General features: G+C 42.6%; 3 protein-coding genes across 4 annotated transcripts in view; 2 read left to right on the top strand and 1 right to left on the bottom strand.

Annotated features, from left to right (window-relative positions):
* Nucleotides 1–1,882, top strand: part of baiap2l1b (BAR/IMD domain containing adaptor protein 2 like 1b) — a 29,931-nt gene extending 28,049 nt beyond the window's left edge. The window contains exon 14 of the mRNA XM_051387283.1: nt 15–1,882. Within this exon, the coding sequence (XP_051243243.1) occupies nt 15–87 (73 nt within the window). The 3' untranslated portion in view covers nt 88–1,882. The remainder of the gene's footprint in view (nt 1–14) is intronic.
* bri3 (brain protein I3) lies at nt 1,165–8,073 on the bottom strand. Its single transcript, XM_051387284.1, has 3 exons — nt 7,447–8,073; nt 5,809–5,917; nt 1,165–2,618 (listed from the first exon to the last, which is right to left on the bottom strand). Exons 1-3 carry the CDS (start codon nt 7,589–7,591, stop codon nt 2,486–2,488), a joined length of 387 nt encoding a protein of 128 aa, XP_051243244.1. The 5' UTR covers nt 7,592–8,073; the 3' UTR covers nt 1,165–2,485.
* A 1,891-nt stretch (nt 8,074–9,964) lies between these two features.
* Nucleotides 9,965–22,631, top strand: tecpr1b (tectonin beta-propeller repeat containing 1b). 2 transcript variants are annotated; one of them, XM_051387280.1, is made up of 26 exons: nt 9,965–10,109; nt 10,309–10,408; nt 11,648–11,880; nt 11,985–12,167; nt 12,277–12,399; nt 12,489–12,611; nt 13,244–13,418; nt 13,665–13,765; nt 13,859–13,960; nt 15,772–15,899; nt 15,988–16,601; nt 16,809–16,924; nt 17,017–17,172; nt 17,259–17,408; nt 17,591–17,748; nt 17,964–18,091; nt 18,770–18,863; nt 18,976–19,072; nt 19,168–19,247; nt 19,335–19,391; nt 19,489–19,663; nt 19,892–20,027; nt 20,250–20,342; nt 20,437–20,543; nt 20,681–20,800; nt 21,514–22,631. In XM_051387280.1, exons 3-26 carry the CDS (start codon nt 11,656–11,658, stop codon nt 21,655–21,657), a joined length of 3,585 nt encoding a protein of 1,194 aa, XP_051243240.1. In that variant the 5' UTR covers nt 9,965–10,109; nt 10,309–10,408; nt 11,648–11,655; the 3' UTR covers nt 21,658–22,631. The 2 variants fall into 2 exon arrangements, with proteins under 2 accessions (XP_051243240.1, XP_051243242.1); XM_051387282.1 differs by lacking the exons at nt 13,244–13,418; nt 13,665–13,765.
* The last annotated feature ends 979 nt before the right edge of the window (nt 22,632–23,610 follow it).

Below are 23,610 nucleotides of genomic sequence, written 5' to 3'. Positions count from 1 at the left end.
CTGCGTTTTAACAGGGGAGGGAACCCGTTCGCTACAGTCAGGCTACGTCCAACCGTCACCAACGACCGCTCCGCACCGGTCATCTGATCTGTCCACATTTCCACGCAACCCCGATTCCCACAACCCCTCTGTCGTCAGCCTCCCTGTGTCATCTATCCCAGGACATCTTTTACTGTCCAACAGATCCCCCTGGTCTGGATGGAACCGGACAAAACTTGGCCAGTACTGAGGGAAAAAAATGCCATTTAAATCTGGGATCTCCTTTACTGCTGCAAACTCTCATGGAAGTATTTTGGGACCATTTTATTTTACAGAACAGATGCTCATATATTTAATATATATATATATATATATTTTCCATGTCTGTTTATGTCCCTCTGTTTGTGGTGGTGATATTTAAATGACCACAGTCTTACCTGCACTTGAGAAATGGATGAATAAAAATGGTCAAAGAAAAATACTGCAATGTATTTATACCATTGATGTTGCTTGTCCGTCGTCCAAATGACTGTTAGAAATCTTTTCTGTTGCCATAGGACAGTAAAAGAATGTACTGTTGAGGACCTCTGCATTTCACCTTTAGGTCCTTTATGAAAGTGTTGCATCTCAGTGTCGATATTAAAATGACGTTGACTGTCGCTGTGAGGAGATTCATTCAAAAAAGGCACACAAGTGATCTTTATCGTTAAGTCCCTCTTGTATATACATTTGTACAACTGATGCTATAAATATTGACCTTTGCCATCTAACTTAACCTTTTGTAGAGCTAGAGGATCATGGAAACCGGACTTTTGCCTTAATGACACATACATACCTACTGTAAAAGTATCATGTACCTGCTGCATTCTTTAAATTGTGGACATGAGTTGTGACTTATTGCCTCATCTTCAGATTGACAGTTTAATCACTACACATGGCATTTTAAGACCACAGTGTGTACACTTGTTCTAGTCTTGGGCCCTCATTACACCCTTAATAAAAAATTTGCTGTATGAAAAATAAAGATGTATTTCTTCAACTTGCTGTTAGTTTGTTATCATGCACACAAAGTGTCAGTTTTAATGTTCTTATTATGCATTCACTTGTTATATGAAATGTATATTTCAGTGTATTTACGGGGAGTAATGTTCATGCATTTGCAAAAGATCAAAAAAGTCAAGCAAGTAAGTAGCATTCATTTTTAATTACAGTAACTTATATATAAAAAGTAAGAACTTCAATCATAAGAGCGTGCGTAGTGTGTTTTCTAAAGCAAGATCTTTTTTTTTTTAATCCCTCCCACCCAGTTTATATCTCTTTCTCTTCTGCCATGGACAATTATACAACATCTTGCTGTGATGGAAGACGTAGACATGGATATACTGCACATACAGGGACATAGACATTCTCAATTGATTGTCTGGTTGGGAAGAATGGGGCAGGGTGACTTGTCACAGAGTAGAGTACTAAGAAAAAATCCAGAGATTATACACATTATTCAGAGATCTCTTCAGCTTTTGCTCTTGGCATGCTTTCCTTGAAGTGAAACTCCGCACGTTAAAGGAGGAGTCTGCGCTTTGACATAAAGAGTCCTCTTAGAGTAGGTAGAAGTACGAAGTCAAACAGTGATTGAGGTTGTAAAGTCAAGGGCATTTCAGATTGTATGTACCTGAGGTCTGCATTGGCCCTGGAAAAAAGCACAACCCAGCAGAATAATCAAACAAACGGTCAGTGCAAATATGGCCCCAAGAAAAAAAAATATCAACAAAAACAGACAAAATGGTGCAGGCTTTCTGTCTGAGGCGAGTCCATTGTTCCAGCCGGGACAGTTCACGTCCAAGGATCTTTACACGTCTTTTTTTTTTTTTAATACATGTTGTATGCGTTAATCCATGTGACACACTGAGCCAAAAAAAAAAAAAGAATTAGAAAAAAAGGTTTGCATTTCCAGAAAAGGCTAATACATCAGTGATCTAACATGGATGCTGTGGTGAGTACAATGTTACTAAGCACAATGTTAACCAAACATACGCAACGTGTGCCAGCAAAGATAAAGAAAAATGAAAGTCGGGCACAGAAACTACATGTGCCTCAGTTAATTCTGGCTTGTCGAAAACATGAAGGAATCTGCTCAGATCCTCTGATAACTGAGCTAAATCTACACAAGAAATCATGACTGATAGAATCTCTGATGATCACTCAGCATGTAGTGAAGGCACTGACAACAGCTGGACACTTACATATGCTAGAATACATCCTCAACTCGCAGATGAAAATAGATTTCTACACGTGCCTCTAATAAAAACTCGAGTCATAATTCATGGTAATATCTTGATCATTTGTTGTACATAAACATAATGGCAACAGCAACATGTGCAATATTAAGAAAACATAAGATAAAAGACACAAATATGCTGGGTTTTGTGTGTGTGTGTGTGTGTGAGTGTGTGTGTGTGTGTGTATGCATGGGAGCATGAGCAGGTGCATGAGCTGTGGTTTGGTCCTTCTAGCCAAATGTGGCGCCACAGTTGGGACATCTTCTCTGACGCAGTGCGAAGCAGAAGAGGAGCCCCAGGGGGAAGAAGAAGATGGCACACAGGATCCCCAGGCAAGTGAAGTCATCCTCCAGGACACCAACTCTGCAACACACACACACACACACACACACACACACACACACACACACACACACACACACACACACACACACACAAAGAGAGAGAGGAAGCATTAGTTAGCACACAGACAATTACCGGACAAATTTCTAAACGGACCTGAACCTCTTGTGGGAAAGTCAAACAACCGCACACAGGGGCAAAACAACAAAGAGATGCTAAATGATCACAAAGGGGATACAAAATGACCAAAGAGAGACTCAAATAACCACAAAGAGACACAAAACGACTACAAAGAGACGCAAAACGACCACAAAAGTGACACGAAGCAACGACAAAGAGACATTAAACAACAACAAAGACACACCACAAAGAGACTCAGATTACCACAGAGGGACACAAATTGATTGCAATAAGACACAAAATGACTACAACAATGTGACCCCCCCCTCATGCTGAGGTCGGACCAGTATCACATGTGATTACGTTACACTAATAACGCTTTACTGAGTGCTTATCTGCGGGCTCGCTTCATTATCTCCAATATGAGCCATGTCCTGACATTTCACAGTAAACAACCACCAAGGAGACACTGCTTGGTTTGAGTCTGACCTCATTCTCAAAGAACAAAGGGTTCAATTTGCTAATTCGTTAGAGAAGATGTGCCCCACAGAAAGAAAGAAAGAAAGAAAGAAAGAAAGAAAGAAAGAAAGAAAGAAAGAAAGAAAGAAAGAAAGAAAAAAAGAAAGAAAGAAAGAAAGAAAGAAAGAAAGAAAGAAAGAAAGAAAGAATGAAAATCATTAAACATCTTAACAGTTATCTATTTTTAAGTCAGAAGAGACAAATTACTAAGAGGATGAAGCCGGCCAGTTTAAGTCTCTCATTGACCATCTAAAAACATGTCAATTTGACACTATCTTTCATTTTGTGCTGATGTGAAGGGTGCTAAGCATTTGGCTTATGATACTTCTTAGTTTTATTGCAAAAAGGTTGAAAGATCTTTAGAGAAAAGAAAGGGCAACCTTCAAAACAAGTTATGAAGTAACTTGTTTTTTTTGGGGGGGCTTCACAGAGCGGTTTTAAATCCAGAGTCACAGCAAACAAAGCGCTAACCTTGGTCTCATGACTGCACCACGCCGAGCAGCACAGCCAGTAAATCTGCTGGAGGCCTTAAGAGGGAATTAACAACTGAAACATAACAACCTAGATGCTGAAGAGATGGGAAATGAAAAGCTACTTGGGAAGGCACTTACTGTTAATGGCATTAGTGTCACATAGCTGTGGAGTTTTTGGGGGTTTGGATTAGATAGAAATAATCTCGATAAATAGGCTTTAATTACGCTGATAGTATTAGATTATGTTGCAGTGATGAACTGGGTTTGACCTTATTAATATTATTCTAGCTCCTAAAAAAAAGGGCTTGCTTACACGGCGCTGTAAACACACGGCCTTTGGTCTACCAGGGCACCGCATCACACCACACTATGTGCTCCAGTGCCATGTCACAACTATTTGTCTTTGCACAACTTATTTGTACGCTGGTGCCAGGAACTGTTGCTTTCACTGAGCAACGAGGAGGAAACATGGCAATGAAGCAAATGTTGACTAAAACTGTACTCGGCTGCTGTTAGTGTCTAAAGTTGTTATAAGTGATATAATACAGGGTAATGTAGGGAAATAGAGGGTTCAAACAAGGTGCTTTGTAGTAGGGATTGACTGGTAGGTTTTTTCAGGGCCGATACAGACACCAATTAGTAAGCAAGGAAACTGGATAACTGATATTTGGAGCCGATATATACTACAACATGTACTGAACTAGAGGTGGCATGTAACTAAGTACATTTACTTAAGTAATAAGTACAAGTTTGAGGTACTTGAGTATTTCCATTTAATGCTACTCCATCCCTATACTCCACTACATTTAGTTAATAACTCAACTTAAAGTAGATTTTGATGCAAATACTTTTGAACTTTTACATTAGTAGGATTTTGAATGCAGGATTTCTACTTCTAACAAAGTATTTTTACCCTGTGGTACTTTAAGCTGTTTGTTTAATATTTGGGGGAAATGCAGAATACCTGTTCTATCCCTATTTTATAGAGCAAAAAAATACATGAAATGCATGAATTTAACAGCCAGATGATAAAAAGAAAGAAGATGTGTCTGTGCTGTCCTGTAGTTCATTTACTCTGTAGTCATTGAAACTACACAGGTCTTCACTACAGTCTTACGTAATTAGTAAGTGGAGTCAGTCAACAGTCAACCTTATTTAAGACTACGGTGTTCCTCTTTTTCCTTTTAGCTATATACTTTCATAATTCAGAGACAGTCATAATGATTGCGACAAAAAAAAAAAGAAAAGTAAAACCAGCAGAAGTGTTATTCATTCACCTTGTGACAATAAACAATGCTGCTGCACTGTTGTGAAATTAAAAGCTACACAACCGGGTTCCTGAACTTCCTGCAATAGATACATAGTGTATTTCATTATTGCGTATATAGTGGATGGGAGAACATCTGACTTCCTTTTGCTGATCCTGTGAATTGTGTCCTGCAGCAACTTTTTGTCCCCCGTGTGGCCTGACCAGCCGCGTCACATGTTTGAGGCTGAAAATCATCTGACTGACAGGATGTTGACTCAAGCACAGTGAAAACCAACATAAAACTGTCATCTAAATCTGAAAGCTGCGTCCGCTTGACATGAGGTCGCAATGTGAGCACCGTCATACAGATGGTAAAAACGCACAAACACAAATAAAGAGCAAAGACATAAAGTGATGATTTTCAGCCTCTAAAGGAGGTTTAGTATTAGTCACAGTGAGCATGAGACCCTCATGGTTAACCGTGTGCTAATCTAGACCTCACATGTCACTGAAAGGCCTCATTTTCATTAGTGGGTTAGGGTATCTCATGTCAGCTATTATTATCCTCATTATTTGCTCTTCTACTATTTGTGTTCTATATGTTGTTTGTGGATTCTTACTGTTTTTTTCTCTTGTACATAGTGTTTTTATTTTATTTATTATTTCCCTACTCTTACTGTTTTTTCTCTATCCACTTTGCTGCTGCAACATTGGAATTTCCCCACTGTGGGACAAATAAAGGAATATCTTATCTTATTAACTGCAAATGTTTATCACTGTTCTAATGTATGTAGGACACTTAGGCATCATGTGATCCTCTGTTATCTTCTCTGTGTGTGTGTGTGTTTACCTGCAGGCAGGACAGCCTCCCACCACCACTACAGAGGGTTGGATGATGGTGTAAGTCCCAGTGTAGGGCTGCTGGGATACAGCAGGGGCCATTTGGGCTGATGGGTATCCTGTGGTTGACAGAAGGAGATGGCACGCCCATTATATTCGTAACTCTACTAATTAGAGAAATTATCATACCGTGTTTTGAATGGAGATTTGAATGTGAGCCTGCACAGGCAGCGAGCGGTGACACATGTTCACGATCAGAGGCTGCACTTATCACCATGAACGGGTTCAACATTGCACCAAAGTAGATAGCAACAGAACACGAGGTAATAAACGTCTTTAAGCACCAAAACAAGGAAAGGAGGTGATACTGCAGATATAAGCAGCTCATTTTAAGGTAACGAAAACATAACGATTCCTATATTATACACCAATATAATACCCTAATACAAAGTCAAATAAAAATGTATCTATTTGTATGAAAATAAGTAAGTATCAACAAGCAAATGTGATATTATAGTGTAAGAGTGTACTGAATATATTCAGGACAGCTGGATTTACGGGTGTTACAAGACTAATTAGTAGCTACAACGAAGGTCCAATCATCAGTCGTGCCTTTAAATGTCTTTTACAGCTCAAAAGGCAAATCTCATGATCGAGTTGCTAGAGGTAAAAGTTGGCTGGAGAAAGTCAAACAACAGGTTATAAAAAAGCAGAGGTGGAGTGTGACTGGTTCATATTGATTTTTTTTTTTTTTTCAACCACCTGTGTACACCTGCAGTGGTATTTGTGTGACACGGTGAACTTTGATGCCATAACCAAACACCTGACTGAAAACCTCTCTGTGACACTAAAACTCTCAAGACCGCACACTTTGACTGTGAATACATAAACCGCTTTATAATGATAATCCGTTTGTGACTACAGCAGCAGACTCATCTTCAGAGGAGACCTGAACCACGCGGTTGAGCAAACAGGAAATTACATGCAATTACAAGAAATGAGCCTTCATTTTAGGACTGGAGCTCCATGTCCTTAAAGCTCTCATGCAATCACAGCCTGATGCTTCCTTCACATAAAGCCGACGTATAATGTACAAGTATAGTAGTTTTGTGCTGCAAATGACTAAAACTTCAACACATTTCACATCATGTTGCTTCCTGTAAAAACACATGATTTATTGTAAATAATCAGACTACTTCAATGTATCGATTACTTATGGTTAATGAGCAGCGGCTTTAAAAAGGCGCATATTTCCTAATGTATGCAAAGACAATAAAGACTGCCGCTGTTGTCATACTGCGCATGCGCCACATTAGACTACCTGATAAACGAAACTAATGACTCTTTGACGGTATTTGTAACTTGAAATCTGTGACACGGTGGTTCAACATCTACCCGTTGACTTAGTGACGGTCGCAGAGCCGAAACAAAGCGACCTTTAATGTCTGAACGAAGGCGGAAGTGGGCAGAAGTGAGACCTCTCTCTCTCTCTCTCTCTCTCTCTCTCTCTCTCTCTTTCCTCGTCTGGGTACTTTCTGGTAAACGTGCGTACGTGTGTGTGTGTGTGTGTGTGTGTGTGTGTGTGTGTGTGTGTGTGTGTGTGTCTGTGTTGTGTGTGTGTGTCAGTGTCATGAACGGGGCTACTTGCCTTGGCCGTCGGGGTACGGGTAAGGCGGCGGGGCCGGCTGCGGGATGGCCCCATAGCTGTGCTGTTGCGGGCCGTACTCATAAGCCCCGGGGACGGCGTTGTAGGCGGGAGGTCTGTCCTGGAGAAGAGGTTTGCTGTCCACCATCTCACCCGACGTAATGCGTCCTCGAGTTGTCTCGTTTTTCTTCCGTCCTCAACTTAAATAAACTCGGCGACCGAAAAAGGGTGAAAAAAAAAACAACAATAAAAAAAACAACAACCAACAACTCCGGCTTACTTGGCTTTTGTTGCCGTGCGACACAGTGGCGACAAAAACAAAGAAAACAAAGAAAAGACGCTGCGCCAAAATGAAACTTCGTCCCTCTCCATGCGCCAACTTTGTCCCCCTCGGCGCAACAACCCCCCCCAAAAAAAATTTACCAAATGTCCACTTTTCGAGACAGGAATGAGCTGAGTCAGTCTGGTAATGGTTAACTTAACTCCATTTCCCTCCCCGCGGTTGGTCCTCTGGTACCAAAACAACAGTAATCTATCATCGCAGCACCTTGTAACTCAGCTGGAAGTGAGGAAGGTTTTCCTTTCTGTCTGGATTGTCACAAGAGAAGAATCATGTGATGAGCTGCTGTAGAGCCTCTGCGCACCGAAAAGGCTTCTTAAAGAGACAGGTCGTGGAAATAAAAACAGGCTGTGGTGGTGCAGCTGCTGCATGCAGAGCACTGCAGAGCCAGCAGCTTCTATCTCTGAAGCACAATAATGATACATAACGCAGTCATACAGGTTGTTAGTTCACAGTTTGAGCAGAGCCTTAATGTGTGTGTGTGTGTGTGTGTGTGTGTGTGTGTGTGTGTGTGTGTGGACAGAAAACTTATTACACTGTGACTTACATAAGGACTGTCCTGATTGTGAGTGCTACCCCTTAATGTTGCATAATATTGTGTTGGCATCCTTAATCAGAGGGTTGCAGTGAGGTCGACAGGATGTTTAACATATCGTCATTTCCTCTTTTAAATGAGAAACAGTCAAAAAAACACATATTTAAATACTTTAAAATATGGGAAATGTCAACCTGTAACACTTAGAAACTATTAAAAATAATATCATAGTCTAACGTTTGATTTATTTATAAGGGTTTTTTTATTTCTGTTGTGGTTTATTCCAGCAGCTCGTGTTTGTGTGACTTATAGTGTCTCTTCTACATCACAACAGGAGATGCAGGTGAATTGAAAACCTAACTCATATATTATGTTAAGCTGCGGTACAGTTTCAAGACTCCCAGAGGGACAATGGTGGAAAGAACATATGATTAGATTGTAAGACACCTGCTGCGTTGTTAAAGGTTGGTTCCTCGTCTCTCCCTCAAGATGTGTAACAGTGTATATAAAGTATAAAGAGTTATATAAAGTAACCTGTTGACCTGTAACCTGAACTCTTGTTTACAATGTACAGAAACTGTCTGACGTGTTATATTTTATAATTTCCTTTATATATATTTATTTATTTTTCCACCTACTTGTATGAATATATTATTTAAATATGTATGTTTATCTTTGTTCAGCTTTGTTGTCGTTGCTTTTAGCTATATGTCTATTTCTGTACATTTAGAGCAACAATAAACAGTCATATTCCCTGTAGCTATGTGTACAAACATATTAACTGGTTTTATTTAAATAGCTGTTTGAGGCCAAATGATCTAATATTGCACCAAAAAACTAAGAGAAAAATCAAACATTTTAATACAAATTGACCCCTCAGCTTCATTTTGTGACCCTTTGCAGGGTTTGGACAGCCACCATACTAAACTGTCTGTATATAAAGTATATAAACCTTTAGTAGTTGAGCTCAGCATAAAATGACACACTACTGCTTCAGGAGTAACATTAAATGATGATGTCATATATAATAATATGTCACAGTGAGTACTTTGGATACTTTAAAGTGTATTTTGCTGATGAAACGCACTTTTAATAACATTTTGAATGCAGGACTGTTGATTAACACTCACACAAGTTGAGGGAACCTGCTTAGGTGACGGCAGCCATTAAAACCTGCAGACTCAATATGACAGATGGTATAAAGCTGAGGTGGGTCATTGATAACACTGTACTAAAGCGTGTCCCCACCTCTGTCCAAGGTGCTGAACCTGGGACCCCCGGGGGTGAGGGAGCCGTCTGGGGTATTACTCAAACACAGCACCATGGTATTTAAACACCAATGTTATTTAATAAAGTTAGCCATAACTGAAAAGTTTATTTTTTTATCCTCCTCTTTTCATCACTGTTGTCCGTCTGTCTGTTCTTGCTCTTATGGACACGGACCATCTCTGCAGTAAATATACTGTAACCATACAAGTAAAACCAAACCTTGCGCTTCAATAATTCATTCGGCGCTGAATAAATTATTGAAATATGCCCTGTCAATCACCCTCGACTGTCGGGAAGAAAAAACAAAAAGAGGCCCCTGCGGTCCAACCAATAGGAGAAAGAGGTCCCACACTCCTGCAGAGTTTCCACCAATCAGAGCAACACTTCCTCCATTTCCTGTTGTGGACTGTGAGTCGGACATTCCTCTGGTCCAGAATGTGAATTAAATACCACCGCCGAAATGTGCACGTATTACCCTCCTCCGCACAGGTGTTGCTCATGAATGCCAGAGCCTCATATATTGTGAGTAAATGGTTTTGTGTGTTTGAAGACCTTCCCCGGGTGTTACCTGACTTGCCGCCTGTTTCCCCTGGAGATGTAAACAGCTTATAGCCGACTTTGCGGCATCCATATCGGGCTACTATCTGTGTTATTAGCATGCTGTCGCCGCTCCTGCTGTCATTTAAGGTGGATGGGTTTTAACATCTTGAATGTGTCCTAGCATGGGCCTCGGAGACGGCAGGTATCGGCTGTTGCACTTGATGTCATGACACGTCTGTTGATATTCCCTTGACAACCGCGGATCGGATACCAATATTCAGGTAGGCTGCTGTTTGAGCCCACAGTGGTTTTGATCCTGGATATAACTGTGTGTGTGTGTGTGTGTGTGTGTGTGTGTAAACTGCAGGCTACTAGGGATATTAAGTTATTCCAGAAAATTATAACACATATAAAAACAATGTAATGTGATTAAATGGCTGCATTTAGGCTACTCCAGGTGTTTTCTCTGTATTTTACAGTCACTGGTTCCGTTTCAAAATAAAGCTCAGGCGGCTGGTTACATTTGTTTAAATTAAACAGACTAAAGGCCTGTTTGAATGAACAGCCGAAGCACAGTGACAGTCAATACCGTAGCGGATTAGTATCAGAAAGATAAAGCAAGTGTCAAGCTGGGCCAGCGAGGGTAACAATAAGACTTCCGGTCATAAATTTCAAATTAAAACCACCATTGCCACGTTTTGGTCGTCACTTTAAAAAAACAAAATCGTGATTTTAAGATAAATTAGGAAGTTTATGAAAAAAATGCTTAGGGAGTATTTTAAGAATGAAGTCAGAATTGAAGACTTTCAGAGTAAAGTTAAATTAAATAAATTTTAATTCCAGCATTATTCAAATAAAGTAAAAACATCTACAATCTGATTTTAACCACTGAGTTCTCATGATATCAAGTCTAACTTTATTGTCGTCATACAATATAGGAAACACGCAAAGAAAATGTATAAACAATTCTTCCTGTTCCTCCTGGTCCAGTCTGTAACTTATACAAGTGTGATGCAGAAATTGAAGCCACCAGAGCACACACACACTGAGAGTGGACTTTACAGTGAAGTAGGAGAGATCTTGTGTCCAACAGGGAACACTTTAGAAACAAACAACATTTGCATATTCATATATTCTGGAATTTGTGATGAGGTAGAAGAAGTAGACGCTTTTTTAAGGATTTTAATGTGGAAATTGTACTTTTTTGTGGAAAAAAACATAAAACATAGAAGACACACATTATTGCTCCAAGCAGACTATTTGTATATGTTGTTGTAAGTATATACTGAAATTTGACACAGCCCATCATATATTTCTCATATGGCATAATAACTCTTTCTTATTATGGTGCTGCTAACTACCAGAGTGGGAAAATAACTATTCAACTACTCAAGTATGAGTATAAATGCAGCCTTTACTCATGGCCGTACCTCTTCAGGATGTCAGTAAAGTGCACAGAGTCATAAAATAAGTACCAGACAGTTTGGAAAGATGAGTGCTGTCTTGCTGTTTCCGTCCAGGGGCCATCATGCCCATCACTCTGCTGTGGGCCGTGGACGTGTATGGCAGGGTGTACAGCCTTTCCACAGCTGGCCAGCGGTGGGAGCGTGCAGACGACATGCTGCTGGAGCTGAAGCGTGTCACTGCGGGGAAGGGCCGCTGCTGGGGCATCGGCTGCGACCACTATGTTTACCTCAACATCACACCCAGCGAGACCTCCATCCGCTACCGAGAGGAGACCTATGAAAACCAGGTGGGCCTCAAGCTGCATGTTGTTACACTCACAATGCTGTACGTGGTCAGTGCTGAAGTGCTGTTGCTCTGCGTGTGTGTGTGTGTGTGTGTGTGTGTCTTCAGAGGTGGAACCCAGTGGACAGCTTCACTGACACGCTGCTGCCCACCGACCGCTGGCCATGGAGCGACGTGACCGGCATGAATCCTCAGCCGCTCCACAGCTTTGAGCTGCCCTCCCGCAGCTGGGAGTGGGAGGGGGACTGGTATGTGGATCAGAGCTGTGGAGGAGAACCCAGCCAGACTGGGGTAAGAAACAACACACACACACACACACACAGTCCTTTTCTGTGTTTTTTTTTCTTGCTTCCTGTATTTCTAATTTTGATTGATGAAATATAAAATGTCTTATCTTCAGGGCTGGGAGTATGCAGTCGATTTCCCGGCAAACTTCTCCCCGGACAAAAAGTGGAACTCCTGTGTTCGTCGCAGGCGGTGGATCCGTTACAGGAGATACATTGCACAAGGCACCTGGGCGAAGGTTTGAACTCTCTCTGGTTATATTATTAGTCAGTGTAGACAAGTTGAGTACGGATCACACTGAAGACTGAAGTCACTGTCTTTCTGCAGATCCCTCTGGACAATCCCAGGAAGCCCCCGCTGCCGCTCAGTGACATAAGCTGTGGTGGTTGGGAGATGAGTGACCAGTCTGGAAGGTATCCCTACCTCTGGGGCGTGTCCCAACAAGGAGAGGTCAGTCTACTGGACCAACAGTCCCGGATGAAGGTTTTAGATCATGTGAAGCCATTGTCTTTCTCTTTTTTTTTAAACCTAAGGTGAAGTATTACACGCTCCATTGTGGTTTTGCTCATTTGCAACCTTGGGGTCTATTGAAAACAAATAACAGAAATCAGAAGCAGTTGATGCAGCACTGAATATACCCTGCTCTGTTCACGTTAGTGCGTATTTTTCCACCTTGACAACCTCCACACAGCGCTGATGGACTCATACATCATACAGTCTAATAAGCAAACATACTTGTTTTATACAGAAATGTGAGATTTATTTTATCAAATGCTGCAAATTTGGATCGCTTTCAGATACTGTAGTAACAGGCTGCTAGCCTTCTGTAAGTGCAATACATTTTTTTACCCAGAAGAGGGCAGCACAACCTCATATAATTTCTTCTTGAGCCAATTAAATCCTGTTAGACTTAATGCACCAAAGTTTTTTGGAACAGAGCTAAAATTATACTTTAAATAACACAGTTTGATGATTTATACATACATCATATACTGTAGTATTGAGGTATCATATAAAGCCAATCATTATGTTATACCATATCCCACGCAGTCCAATCGTATGACTTCATCTTTACCCTGCAGGTGTGGTTCAGGGAGGGCATCCATCCTCGGGTCCCAGAGGGCTCCAGCTGGGAGGAAGTGGAAGTGCCCAAGGAAGTGGCTCAGTTATCAGCCGGACCCGGAGACCTGCTGTGGGCTTTACTCTGGGATGGGAACCTGCTGGTCCGTACTGGTCTCACCCTGGACAGCCCAACTGGTCAGCATTCAAATGATCTTCATTATTCATTTTTCTTCTGTTCTTGTCATGTAAACACAGCAGCAATACCTCTTTACTCTTTATTTATCAAACGTCAAATATGATGTTTAAATGTCATTTGAACAAAAGGCACCATTGAAGCTAGCTTTAGCTTTGTACAAAAGACTACCAGAGTAATGGTGATGAGCTTGCTAAGATGATGTTTTGCGCTGCATCCGTAAACACAGTATTTTCTTCTTCTATCAGGCATATCGTGGGTGGAAGTGGAATCACCAGGAAAGGAGGTTGAAGCACTTCATGTGTCTGTTGGAGTTAGTGTGGTCTGGGTGGTCACTAAAGACTATAAGGTGAATCAAAAACTCCTCACGTGTGTAAAACTGTGAATAGCTGCTGTCCCTTGTGGTGGTAACTTATATGTGTCTGTGTTTATGTGTCTCAAGGTGTGGTTCAGGCGTGGCGTGAACTCCCACAACCCCTGTGGTTCCGGCTGGATCAGCATCGGAGGGGAGATGATGATGGTGGATGTAGGACTCAATGACCAGGTTAAAAGATTTCTGTTCATAGTGTCATAATCACATCTTTTCCATGAGAGCATAAGCCTGATTACTGATTTACCCATTAAACGTACAATATGTAATGTCTGCAGCTATGGGGTCTCTCACATCAAAGCAATAAGTTAAGTGAAGTAGCGTGGGATCATGGGAGTTGTTGTCTTCACCGCCATTGCCGTCACTGCAGTCAGCTTCTCCCAGTTAGGATTCCTTCAGTGTTCATCATTCAGGAGGTTTTTACCGGGAGCTGAATTATCCACAGAGGTTTCCTCCTCTCCAAAAAAAACAGACCTGGTGATTAAAACCAGTAAAAACACTGAATAAAGCAGTTTCACCTTAAAAATCAGTGTTTCTCAACCGACAAAGGAACTCCCGGAGGTTGTGCCAGCTAGAAGCTGCTAATGTTACCTCACTTGTTTCTCTTATAACTTCAGATCCAGACATCCAATGACTAAAATCTTTCATCTGGTTAAAATATATAGTCAAAAACAACCAAGAGTTAAAAAGTGTATGGTAGACAACCACAACACTGAGGCATGTGCAAAGGGGGATATGATGACATTGACAGGAAACCGGTGAAATGCACTATTACCTGAATAGACTGAGAGATTTCTCTGGGTTTGAACATTGTTGAAAACATTTGGGATAATGTAAGTATACAACTTAACAAATAATATAGGTCTAGTGTTTATACATATTTTAATGTAGAAATGTATATTTTTAAAGGTATCATTCAAAAGACAATAGCAAAGTTAGTTGCATAATGTCATTGTGTTTATATAACAAATAACATATAATGTAGGTTCCACACTATAGCTGTTACTACTGAAGTGGGTTATTTGGAAGAAAAACAACTCCAGTCTTAAGTCCATACTCATTCTTTCCTTTGGGGAAGAGAAAAGAGTAAACCAAAACCTGATTGGATGACATTTCAACACATTAGACACAAAAACAACATGACAAGATATCTTAGATTTTATTGCCAATACAATTTTATTAATAACAACATAATCAAACATTTACATTCCAGCTTTTTTTATTCCTTTAAGCCTTACTGTAGCCTGTTTCCACCCCAGCCAGCCTCTGCTCTCTCGCTGCTTCCCCTCTGACCGATTCACTTTACCCTCAACTTTGGATCTGGTTTCAGGACAAGCCAGATCAGGGCTGGGGTCAGGGGCAGAAAGTCTTCCCTCTGTATCTCACTGCTGAGGACTTTGCTAGCACTGCAAACCCACACCTCACACCTCCTCCCCTTCAGTCTCTCACCCCCTGCCCCCCCCCCAGCACTTCTACCTCTAGCTTGTAGTCCGGCCCCGCTGCTGCCCTGTAACACGAGTACAGCCAGACGTTCCAGCCAATGTCCCAGCTGTAGCACCCCAGGCCCAGCCTTATATATCCCAGGACTATATCCCTACTGGCCTGACATATGGGAGATTCCCTAATTAGAAGCTGGCCAAGCCGTCGTCATCATATCCCATATTTCATATTTCAGGGCTGTAATTATGGATAAGGCTTGTGTGAGGTGGCAGGCGCCAGTGTTACAGTATATGGCCTTATAAAGTAACAGTTGCCTGTGACCTAATACTACCTCTGGCACATCTTTGAAGTGAGAATAAAAGTTTTATTTTATTTTATTCAACATTTTGTATTTGTTTTTTATGTTGTTTAATAAGAAAGAAAGAAAAAGAGAAATTATTTAATGGCTCAATTAATAAATCTGAGGTGTTACAGCAAGTGTGTGGGTGTGTGCCGGCGATCGTTGTGTTTCACCTTTGTTGTTTTTTTCTCTCTTTGTCTGTCAGGTGTGGGCCGTAGGGGAGGACCGCGGCCTGTATTTCAGAATGGGTGTGACCCCGTCTGAACCAAGTGGGAGCGGCTGGATCCCTGTTTCTGCCCAATGGGGCAACAGTAAAGAGGTTATTCCACCCAGGTCTGTATGAATAATCAAAACAAGTTGAATCTTTTTGAAATTTCTTGTATTGAAACAGACTTGTTTATATGTGTTTGTTGTTTGATAGGAATGAGTGTGAGTTTAGTGGTCAGCTGACTGAGGCCTCACAAGGCTCAGTTCTGAGCTGCACAGACTCAGACTCAGAGTTAGGTCCTACTGACCCACAAAACAGCACTAATGACACCCCAGTGCTGGAGGCAGCAGCCCCCTCTGTGGTCCCTCTAGGGGGAGCCAATTCACCTACGCCTCCCTTGAAAACAGAGGACACTCCCTCAGCCTCCCAACAAGATGCCCCCAAACCCTTCATCCCCGCCAGTGACAGCTTTATCAACAGCCTGGTCTCAGACCGCGACAAAACGTCCACACCCCAACCGTCCATCACAGAGGTCCCGCAGGAAGAATGCGAGGAGCCGTCCCCGGCCCCGATACTGCCGACCCCCGAGGCTGTAGGACATGATGTCCCCTGGATGAATGTGGATCTGGAGGGGGCAGAAGCAGCTCGAAGTGCCCAGGCGGCGGGGCTGTCGTCGGGTGATGGCAGTGCTGCTGCTACCTATGCTCTGGGGACACTGGAGACCTCTCACGGTGTTGGGGAAGAGGACGGGCCAGTGTGGACCTGGATCTCTGGTGGAGGCTGCGATGTGGACGCAAGTTCACAGATCAGCTGGCTTAGTCCCACAGGTATATGGACAACCAGTATGCAGTGATTTTAAGATTTATGTATTTACTCAATGAATTAAATGAACAATTTTGTTGAATGTTTACATGTCTATATCTGTGTCTGAATGTTGTACACTGTGTGTCTGTGTGGTGGTGGTTTTTACATGTATAGAAATATACTGTTTGTGTCTCTGTGGTTGTCGTCTGACTGGTATGTCTCTCTGCCAGGTCCTCTCACCAGCTCCCTGTCACTGACTCCAGTCCAGTCAGCAGCCTGGAGCGAACAGCAGCAGCAGCAGGAACACAGAGAGGAGATCAGCAAGAAACCGCTGGAGAGAAGCAACGTAAGATTGGTTTTGCTTCACTTAAAAAATAATTGATTAAACCGTATCTCCTCTCTCGCCACATTTTACAAGTCTCCTGTGTCCCTCGCCAGTCAGTGTGGGTGCGTAAAGGTGCGCTGCGCTGGTGGAGAGACTGGAAGCCTCAGCGCTGGGTGGATGTGGGAGTTGCTCTCGAGCAGTCCACCAGGTCTGATGGAAAGAAGGACAGCATTTTCTTTGTCTACTACACACAATACGATGAGAAGAAGGTTGGTTTTGCTGTAAAGTTATGGTTCAGTTCTCATAGAAGGTGACAGACACGGTATTTATTCTAATTCTTGTGTCTTTGTCTCAGTACCTTCATGTGTTTATAAATGAAGTGACGGCGCTGGTTCCAGTGCTCAGGGACTGCCACTATGCCTTTGCTGTGTACACAGCCCAAAGGACCAAACAGAGGTGGCCTCTGGTACTGGCAGCACAAACTGAAAAGGACATGAACGACTGGGTAACAGAAGAAAAATACATACATTTTTAAACAAACAGAGCATGCAGCAAACTCATGCAGCGTAGAACATTGCACGTTACATTGTTGAATTGACAGTTTCCATCATTTGTTTTACGAGTATTTACATTTACTATCTAAGGATTGCTGCTGATCACATTCCCTGTTGTGTCCTGTGAGTTTAGTTGTGCCTGTTGTCTGACTGTTGCTGTGAGATCCGAGGGATCACAGGCCCCCCGTCCAGGCAGGCCCTGTGGTCCACGACCTCAAAGGGGGACATCATGGTTCACGAGCCGTCCTTCTCGCTTGAGGCAACTGCGCACACACTGGCCTGTGACCTCATGTGAGACTGATACCAAATAGTAGACTCTATCTGCTTTATTTGTTTTCATTCTCTCTTTCTCCCCACCTGGTTTCTCGTCAGCTTTTATTGTGTCCACATTGTCCTAACTCTGCTTCGTGTCAGTTAACGTGCTAACAAACTGGGTGTTACTGTCTCTCTGTGCTCAAATGTCTGCTAACAATAACGCTGGGTGCTTCCGCTGTACGGTGCTGCAGGTTCTGGCGGCAGGTCCCGGGTCACCTACGCTGTGTAGAGTCTAACAGTCTGGGGCTGGTGTGGGGCATCGGGTGGGACGGCACCGCCTGGGTCTACAGTGGGCGCTATGAGCAACAGCCCATCCCGGGTAAACATGCCCCTGTAGATGTCTACCCATATGTTTCCCACATCATCTCCTTGATATCGATATGTTCAAACCATTGATGGGGCCTTTTCACCCTTTTTTGTAGCAGCAGCCCAGTCTTTTTTCTTTATTAATCAATCAATTCACATAAAATGTAGGTGTGACAGTTGTAATAATTGCTTAGTTATTTATCAAGTCAACATGAAAAATATTTGTTGGTACAACTTCTCAAGCTCAGATTCTCCTGAAAGACGAGCAATTTTAGCATACTGCTTTAGGCTCTGGTTGATTTCATCTTGTTTTATGTTTATATGCTAAATCCTTATTCAATAACCTGTATATAATCTATAATGAAAAGAATAGCTGCAGAGCTGTTTACTTCAAATGTCAAATTTATGTCAATGTCTATCATTAACTTGCAAATACATGGGCAGGTCACCCATGTACCAAGGCTGAGTGTCATCCTCCTTTCTCTATCTCTCCTTTCCTGTCTATCCAGTGCTGTGCAGTCCAAAAAAGCCCCAAAAAGTAATATCTTCTTGCTAACAGCTTGTAGTTTTGTGTGCAACTGCTTAGCATGGTTCAAGATTCTACCATCTGTTGCAGCCGTAAGAGCATGTGTGCACACAAACTTTTCATTTTCTGGCATTACATTTGCGTCCATGGTTGTGTTTACTTTAGGAGATGTGGTTCAGATGCTTCAGCAGACTGATATCAGGAGTGTTCATGTGTATGAGAATCAAAGATGGAACCCTATGACAGGATACACAGACAAGTAGGGACATTTCAACTTTTACACTGTTTAATATTTATTATTTTCAGTTTATCTTGATCTTTGTATTTGTCCTTGTTAAAGGGTTGTCTTTGTTTTTTCTTTCTGGCTCCAGAGGACTTCCTACAGACCGCCCTATGTGGAGTGACGAGAGCGGACTGAAGGAGTGCACCAAAGGCAACACACACCCGCCCTCCCCTCAGTGGTCCTGGGTAGGTGGGATTGAGTCACAATTCCTCCTGCACACACATTTCCTTTCTTGTTTCATAACCAGCATCAAATTCTCCACCACTGAACTGTGTTTCAGGTGTCAGAGTGGGCTGTGGACTACAATGTCCCTGGAGGGACAGACAAAGAAGGCTGGCAGTATGCTGCAGACTTCCCTGTGTACGTTTCCATCGTTTCTCAGGATGTCGTCTAAACATTTTAAAAAAGAGAGGCGTGCCATTTGTCTGACTTACTTCTCTCCTACAGGACATTTCACGGCCACAAAACTATGAAAGACTTCGTCAGGCGCAGAAGATGGGCGAGGTAATCAAACACACGCTCTCTCACATTTCTTTGGTTTCTCTTAAAAATAAAAAATAAAAGTCTGAATCTTAAAATTAATCACACATTCTGCGTACAGGAAGTGTAAGCTCACGTTGAGAGGTCCGTGGCAGCAGGTCCCACCCATTCCTCTGAGTGACATCAGTCTGATGCCATGCCTGGCCCAGAGCAGGATGGAGCAGATCCCTGTCTGGGCACTCAGTGACAAGGGAGATGTCCTGTGTCGTCTGGGAGTCAGCCCCCAAAACCCTGCGGTGAGAAACGTGCTGGAAAACAAATTCTCACAGTAAACATTTACAGTTACTCTTAACCATTTGAGATTTGCAGTGAGTACAGAGGGACAGATTTCAAGATATTTCTAAATCCTTACATCCTATTAACAATAGTTCCACTGCAGTTCCTTTAAAGTGTGAGTTTGCATCCACGTCTTCTCTGCAAACATTGTTGAAAACAACCCTTCTCTCTAACTCTTGGTCTCACAGGGCAGCTCCTGGCTACATGTGGGCACAGACCAGCCCTTTAAGTCCATCTCCATTGGCGGAGCCAACCAGGTGTGGGCCATCGCCAAGGATGGAGCTGTGTTCTACAGAGGATCCGTTTCCCCACAAAACCCTGCAGGTCAGCTGAAGATGAGAAACAAATGTTATAATCTTATTATGGATCAAATCTGCAAGACAAGAAAGTAGAAATGTTCAAATATGATTCTGTAATGCATCAACATTAACTTCATATCCTGTATGCGGCTTTAAAAGCCAATGAAGGTGTTATTGTTTGAGTCCTTGCACCAGGCAGTAATAGACCAAACAGAGCCAGACTTCCTACACTCTTGTCCCTCCACAGGAGAATGCTGGTACCACATCCCGTCTCCCCCAAGGCAGACTCTCAGACAGCTGTCTGTTGGCCGGACCTCTGTCTTTGCTGTGGATGAAAACAGTGAGGAGCAATCAACACTTTTTTTTACTTTATTATTCTTTAAAACTGGAGACCATTAATTAAAATCCAATCAACCCTTTTTGTCTTCATACAGGTAATCTGTGGTACAGGCAGGGCCTCACCCCCAGCTACCCTCAGGGCTCTGCCTGGGAGCTCATCTCTAACAACGTCACCAAAGTTTCTGTGGGACCGCTGGACCAGGTCAGTGTTACTAAAGCCTCCATTCTGCAGAGTAGACAGGAAATCAGGCCGGGAGATCAAGTTGAGCAGATATTATTGTGGGATCTGACTTATCTGAGAATAGACCATGAATGGCTCAGTACTGTTGTTCTCTCCAGGTGTGGATCGTAGCAGATGGAGTTCCAGGTTTCCCTGCTGAGACTCCAGGAGCTGTCTGCCACAGAGTGGGGGTGGGACCCATGCAACCCAAGGGCCAGTCCTGGGACTATGGTATAGGGGTGAGTCCATGATGTATACCCCTTTTAATTCACATTTCAATTAAACAGTAAACATGCTTTTGTTTACCTTATATTTATATTATAAATAATCATCATAGGGGCACCGCAGCATTGTTTATGTCTGCATTTGGAAATAATATTTGCTTGTAATGTTGGCACTCAGGATTAAAATAAAGCTTGAAAGATATGTATTTTTTATTGTCAACAAATCCCATGATAAGACCAACAATGTGTTAGTCTGTCACTGAACACTACCTGCTCTGTCTGTGGTACTCGGCCCCAAGCCTACTGGCTCCTACTGCAGATTTAAATCTTTATAAATATTTATACATATGCATGTTTTTTTTTTTTTTTAAAGCTCAGGAATGTCCTAAAATATCTGGGCACTGTAGTTTTTAGCCAACTAACACATGTTTGTTGCTTTACTGAGTGTTTAAAGCAGCAGGACAGGGTATGTGTGGGAGTGGCTCAAAATAAAACAAAAAAAGCCCATGTTCATTATAATGGAGGAGCACGTCACCCAGGGCAACACTGTGGCTCATTTATGTGTTTTTAATAGTTTCTAGGCAACAGTTTATCTAAATTTGCAGTATATTGTGGCCGTGTTATAGTGCCCTCTAGTGCACAGTTAAGTCATGTGCAGAAAATGTAGACAACAGTAGAAGTATTTTCAAGGACTGACAGTCGTGTGTGTGTGTGTGTTTGACTTTCAGGGAGGATGGGAGCACATCAGCGTGAGGGGAAACTCAGCAGAGGCTCCTCGCGCCCCCCATCCTCCTCCAATTGGATCCCCACGCAGCCCACTCCCTCCGCGGCCTCCGAGTGAACAAGTGAACGGGAACGCTGTGGGTGTGTAGCCCCCTCCTATCTCCTCCTCCTCCTCCTCCTCTTCCATCCCAGCCCTGTTTGTGCCTGGATCCACATTTGTTCCTTGAGACCGTTCCCACAGGCCCTCATCCCTTCATGTAAAGGGAATGCACAATCATACCACTAAGTTTATACTGTATAGTTTGGTTGGATTTGACACTCGATCGATGGATGAATGTTACTACCCCGGGGGCTCGTTTCCCCTGGGCAGAAATCACGTCAGTATGCAGTGACGACAAAAGAGGAAAAAAGCATTTAAGTAGGAAGGATCTTGATGTCTTGTGGGATCAAAATTTAAAAAGCGAGTGCATGTGTTTGCTCTTACTCGGCTTTGGCTACTGGGTGTTTTGGGATCTAGCAATAGCTTTTATTCTTCTATACAATATCCTGTGAAAACCTAAGAGGGTGGGTCTTTGATAAAGGGCTAAGGCTTGGGTACCAAACTGACTCCCCCAGTGTAGCCTACATTGTCTTGGTTTCTAGAATCTTGTTTTGTTTGTTTTTGTTTGTTTCTGCTTGTCATACATTTGCATGTGATTTTATTTATTTATTTATTATGCATTTGTTGGATTTGTTGTTCCTCCATATGTTTTGGACTATTATGTTTGCAATGGAGTGTTTTTCGCCCATATTGCTACGACGAGCCTTCCTAAAATTGGAGGCTTTTTCTAAAGGACATGCGAAATTTGAGATCTCCAAACTTCAGGAAACTATAATGCTCTTCAAATTACAACGTGACCGCAGAGAAAAATGTGAAAAATCAGATCCACATTACCAGATGATACCTCTCTATCAGCCTGCAATAAGGAAAGTTCTTCCTGTTAGTATTATATCCATCCACATTAACTGCTATGACCATGATATGACCGTGACTGTTGAAACTGTGCGGCAGGTCTGACTGTCGCCATGACTTGGCATTCATCTTACAAGGGCATTGAAATGTGAAATAAAAGTCTAAAAATAATACTGTATGTTCTGACGTCATTTCTGTCCGTCTGGAAAACAAGTTAATTGCCGTTTGTGGGTTGATCACCTGACTAGTTTTTCTTTTAATAACTGCAAGGATGAAAGGGTTTCACTGTGAAACTGTATTCACAGTAAGCTTGATATTCATGGTTACATAGTAGGCATCTTAACCACTCAACCACAACAAAATGCCTATTCTTGACCTTTGGGACACATCTGTGGTAAATGTTAAACCCGAGGAAGTTCCATTCACTGAGGAAGGCTCTGGGATTCAGTTTAAAGCTCTAAGCCTATTAAACAGCCATGTGCTGCTGTAGGATTTCCATTTGCTTTAGAATTAAACTGCCCGTTTTATTGACACGTGCTACAAGATAAATAAGGTTTGTGCCCATGCAAATCAAACAGCTCAAATCTGATGACCTCCTGGCACTGCGTACTGGGCGTGTGTGCATGAAACAAGACTTGGCACACAGTGAGGAGTGGGACATTCTTGGTCTGTAGGGAACTGACTGTATTCTGAAGAATTGTTGCTCCTGTGTTATGTTTTTCTATCCATCCTGGAGGGCTGGAGCCTATCCAAGGATGCACTGAGTGAAAGGCAGCAAGGACCCAGCCTGAGTACATGGGACATGCACTCTACCAGGTGGGCACACTGGCAGTTGGGCGCATAGGCACAAGCTGTCTCTCCAGTTGCACCGATACTCCACCACAGCAGAGCTCGCTCACCTGAGGCCTCACGAGTTACCCCTTTCACCTGCCCAGTGCTCGTCACCCTGGCCCACTCCAACCCAGGGGTTACATTTCAAAACTGTTTTAGAGCCAAACTATATTAAATAGCACCCACACTAGTGCTGGCTCCTTCCCAACACAGCGATTACATTCCACAGCCAGAGCCAGTTCTTGTAGCCAGGGGTCATTCCTCGCTTGGCGGGAAAACTGGCGGGGCACCAGACACAGACTGCGCAGCAATCACACTG

Source organism: Dicentrarchus labrax, unplaced genomic scaffold (genome assembly GCF_905237075.1).
Source record: "Dicentrarchus labrax unplaced genomic scaffold, dlabrax2021, whole genome shotgun sequence".
In the NCBI taxonomy this organism is placed as follows: domain Eukaryota; kingdom Metazoa; phylum Chordata; class Actinopteri; family Moronidae; genus Dicentrarchus; species Dicentrarchus labrax.
The sequence above is the reverse complement of the archived record's forward strand: the minus strand, read 5'-3'. Positions and strand labels throughout refer to the sequence as shown.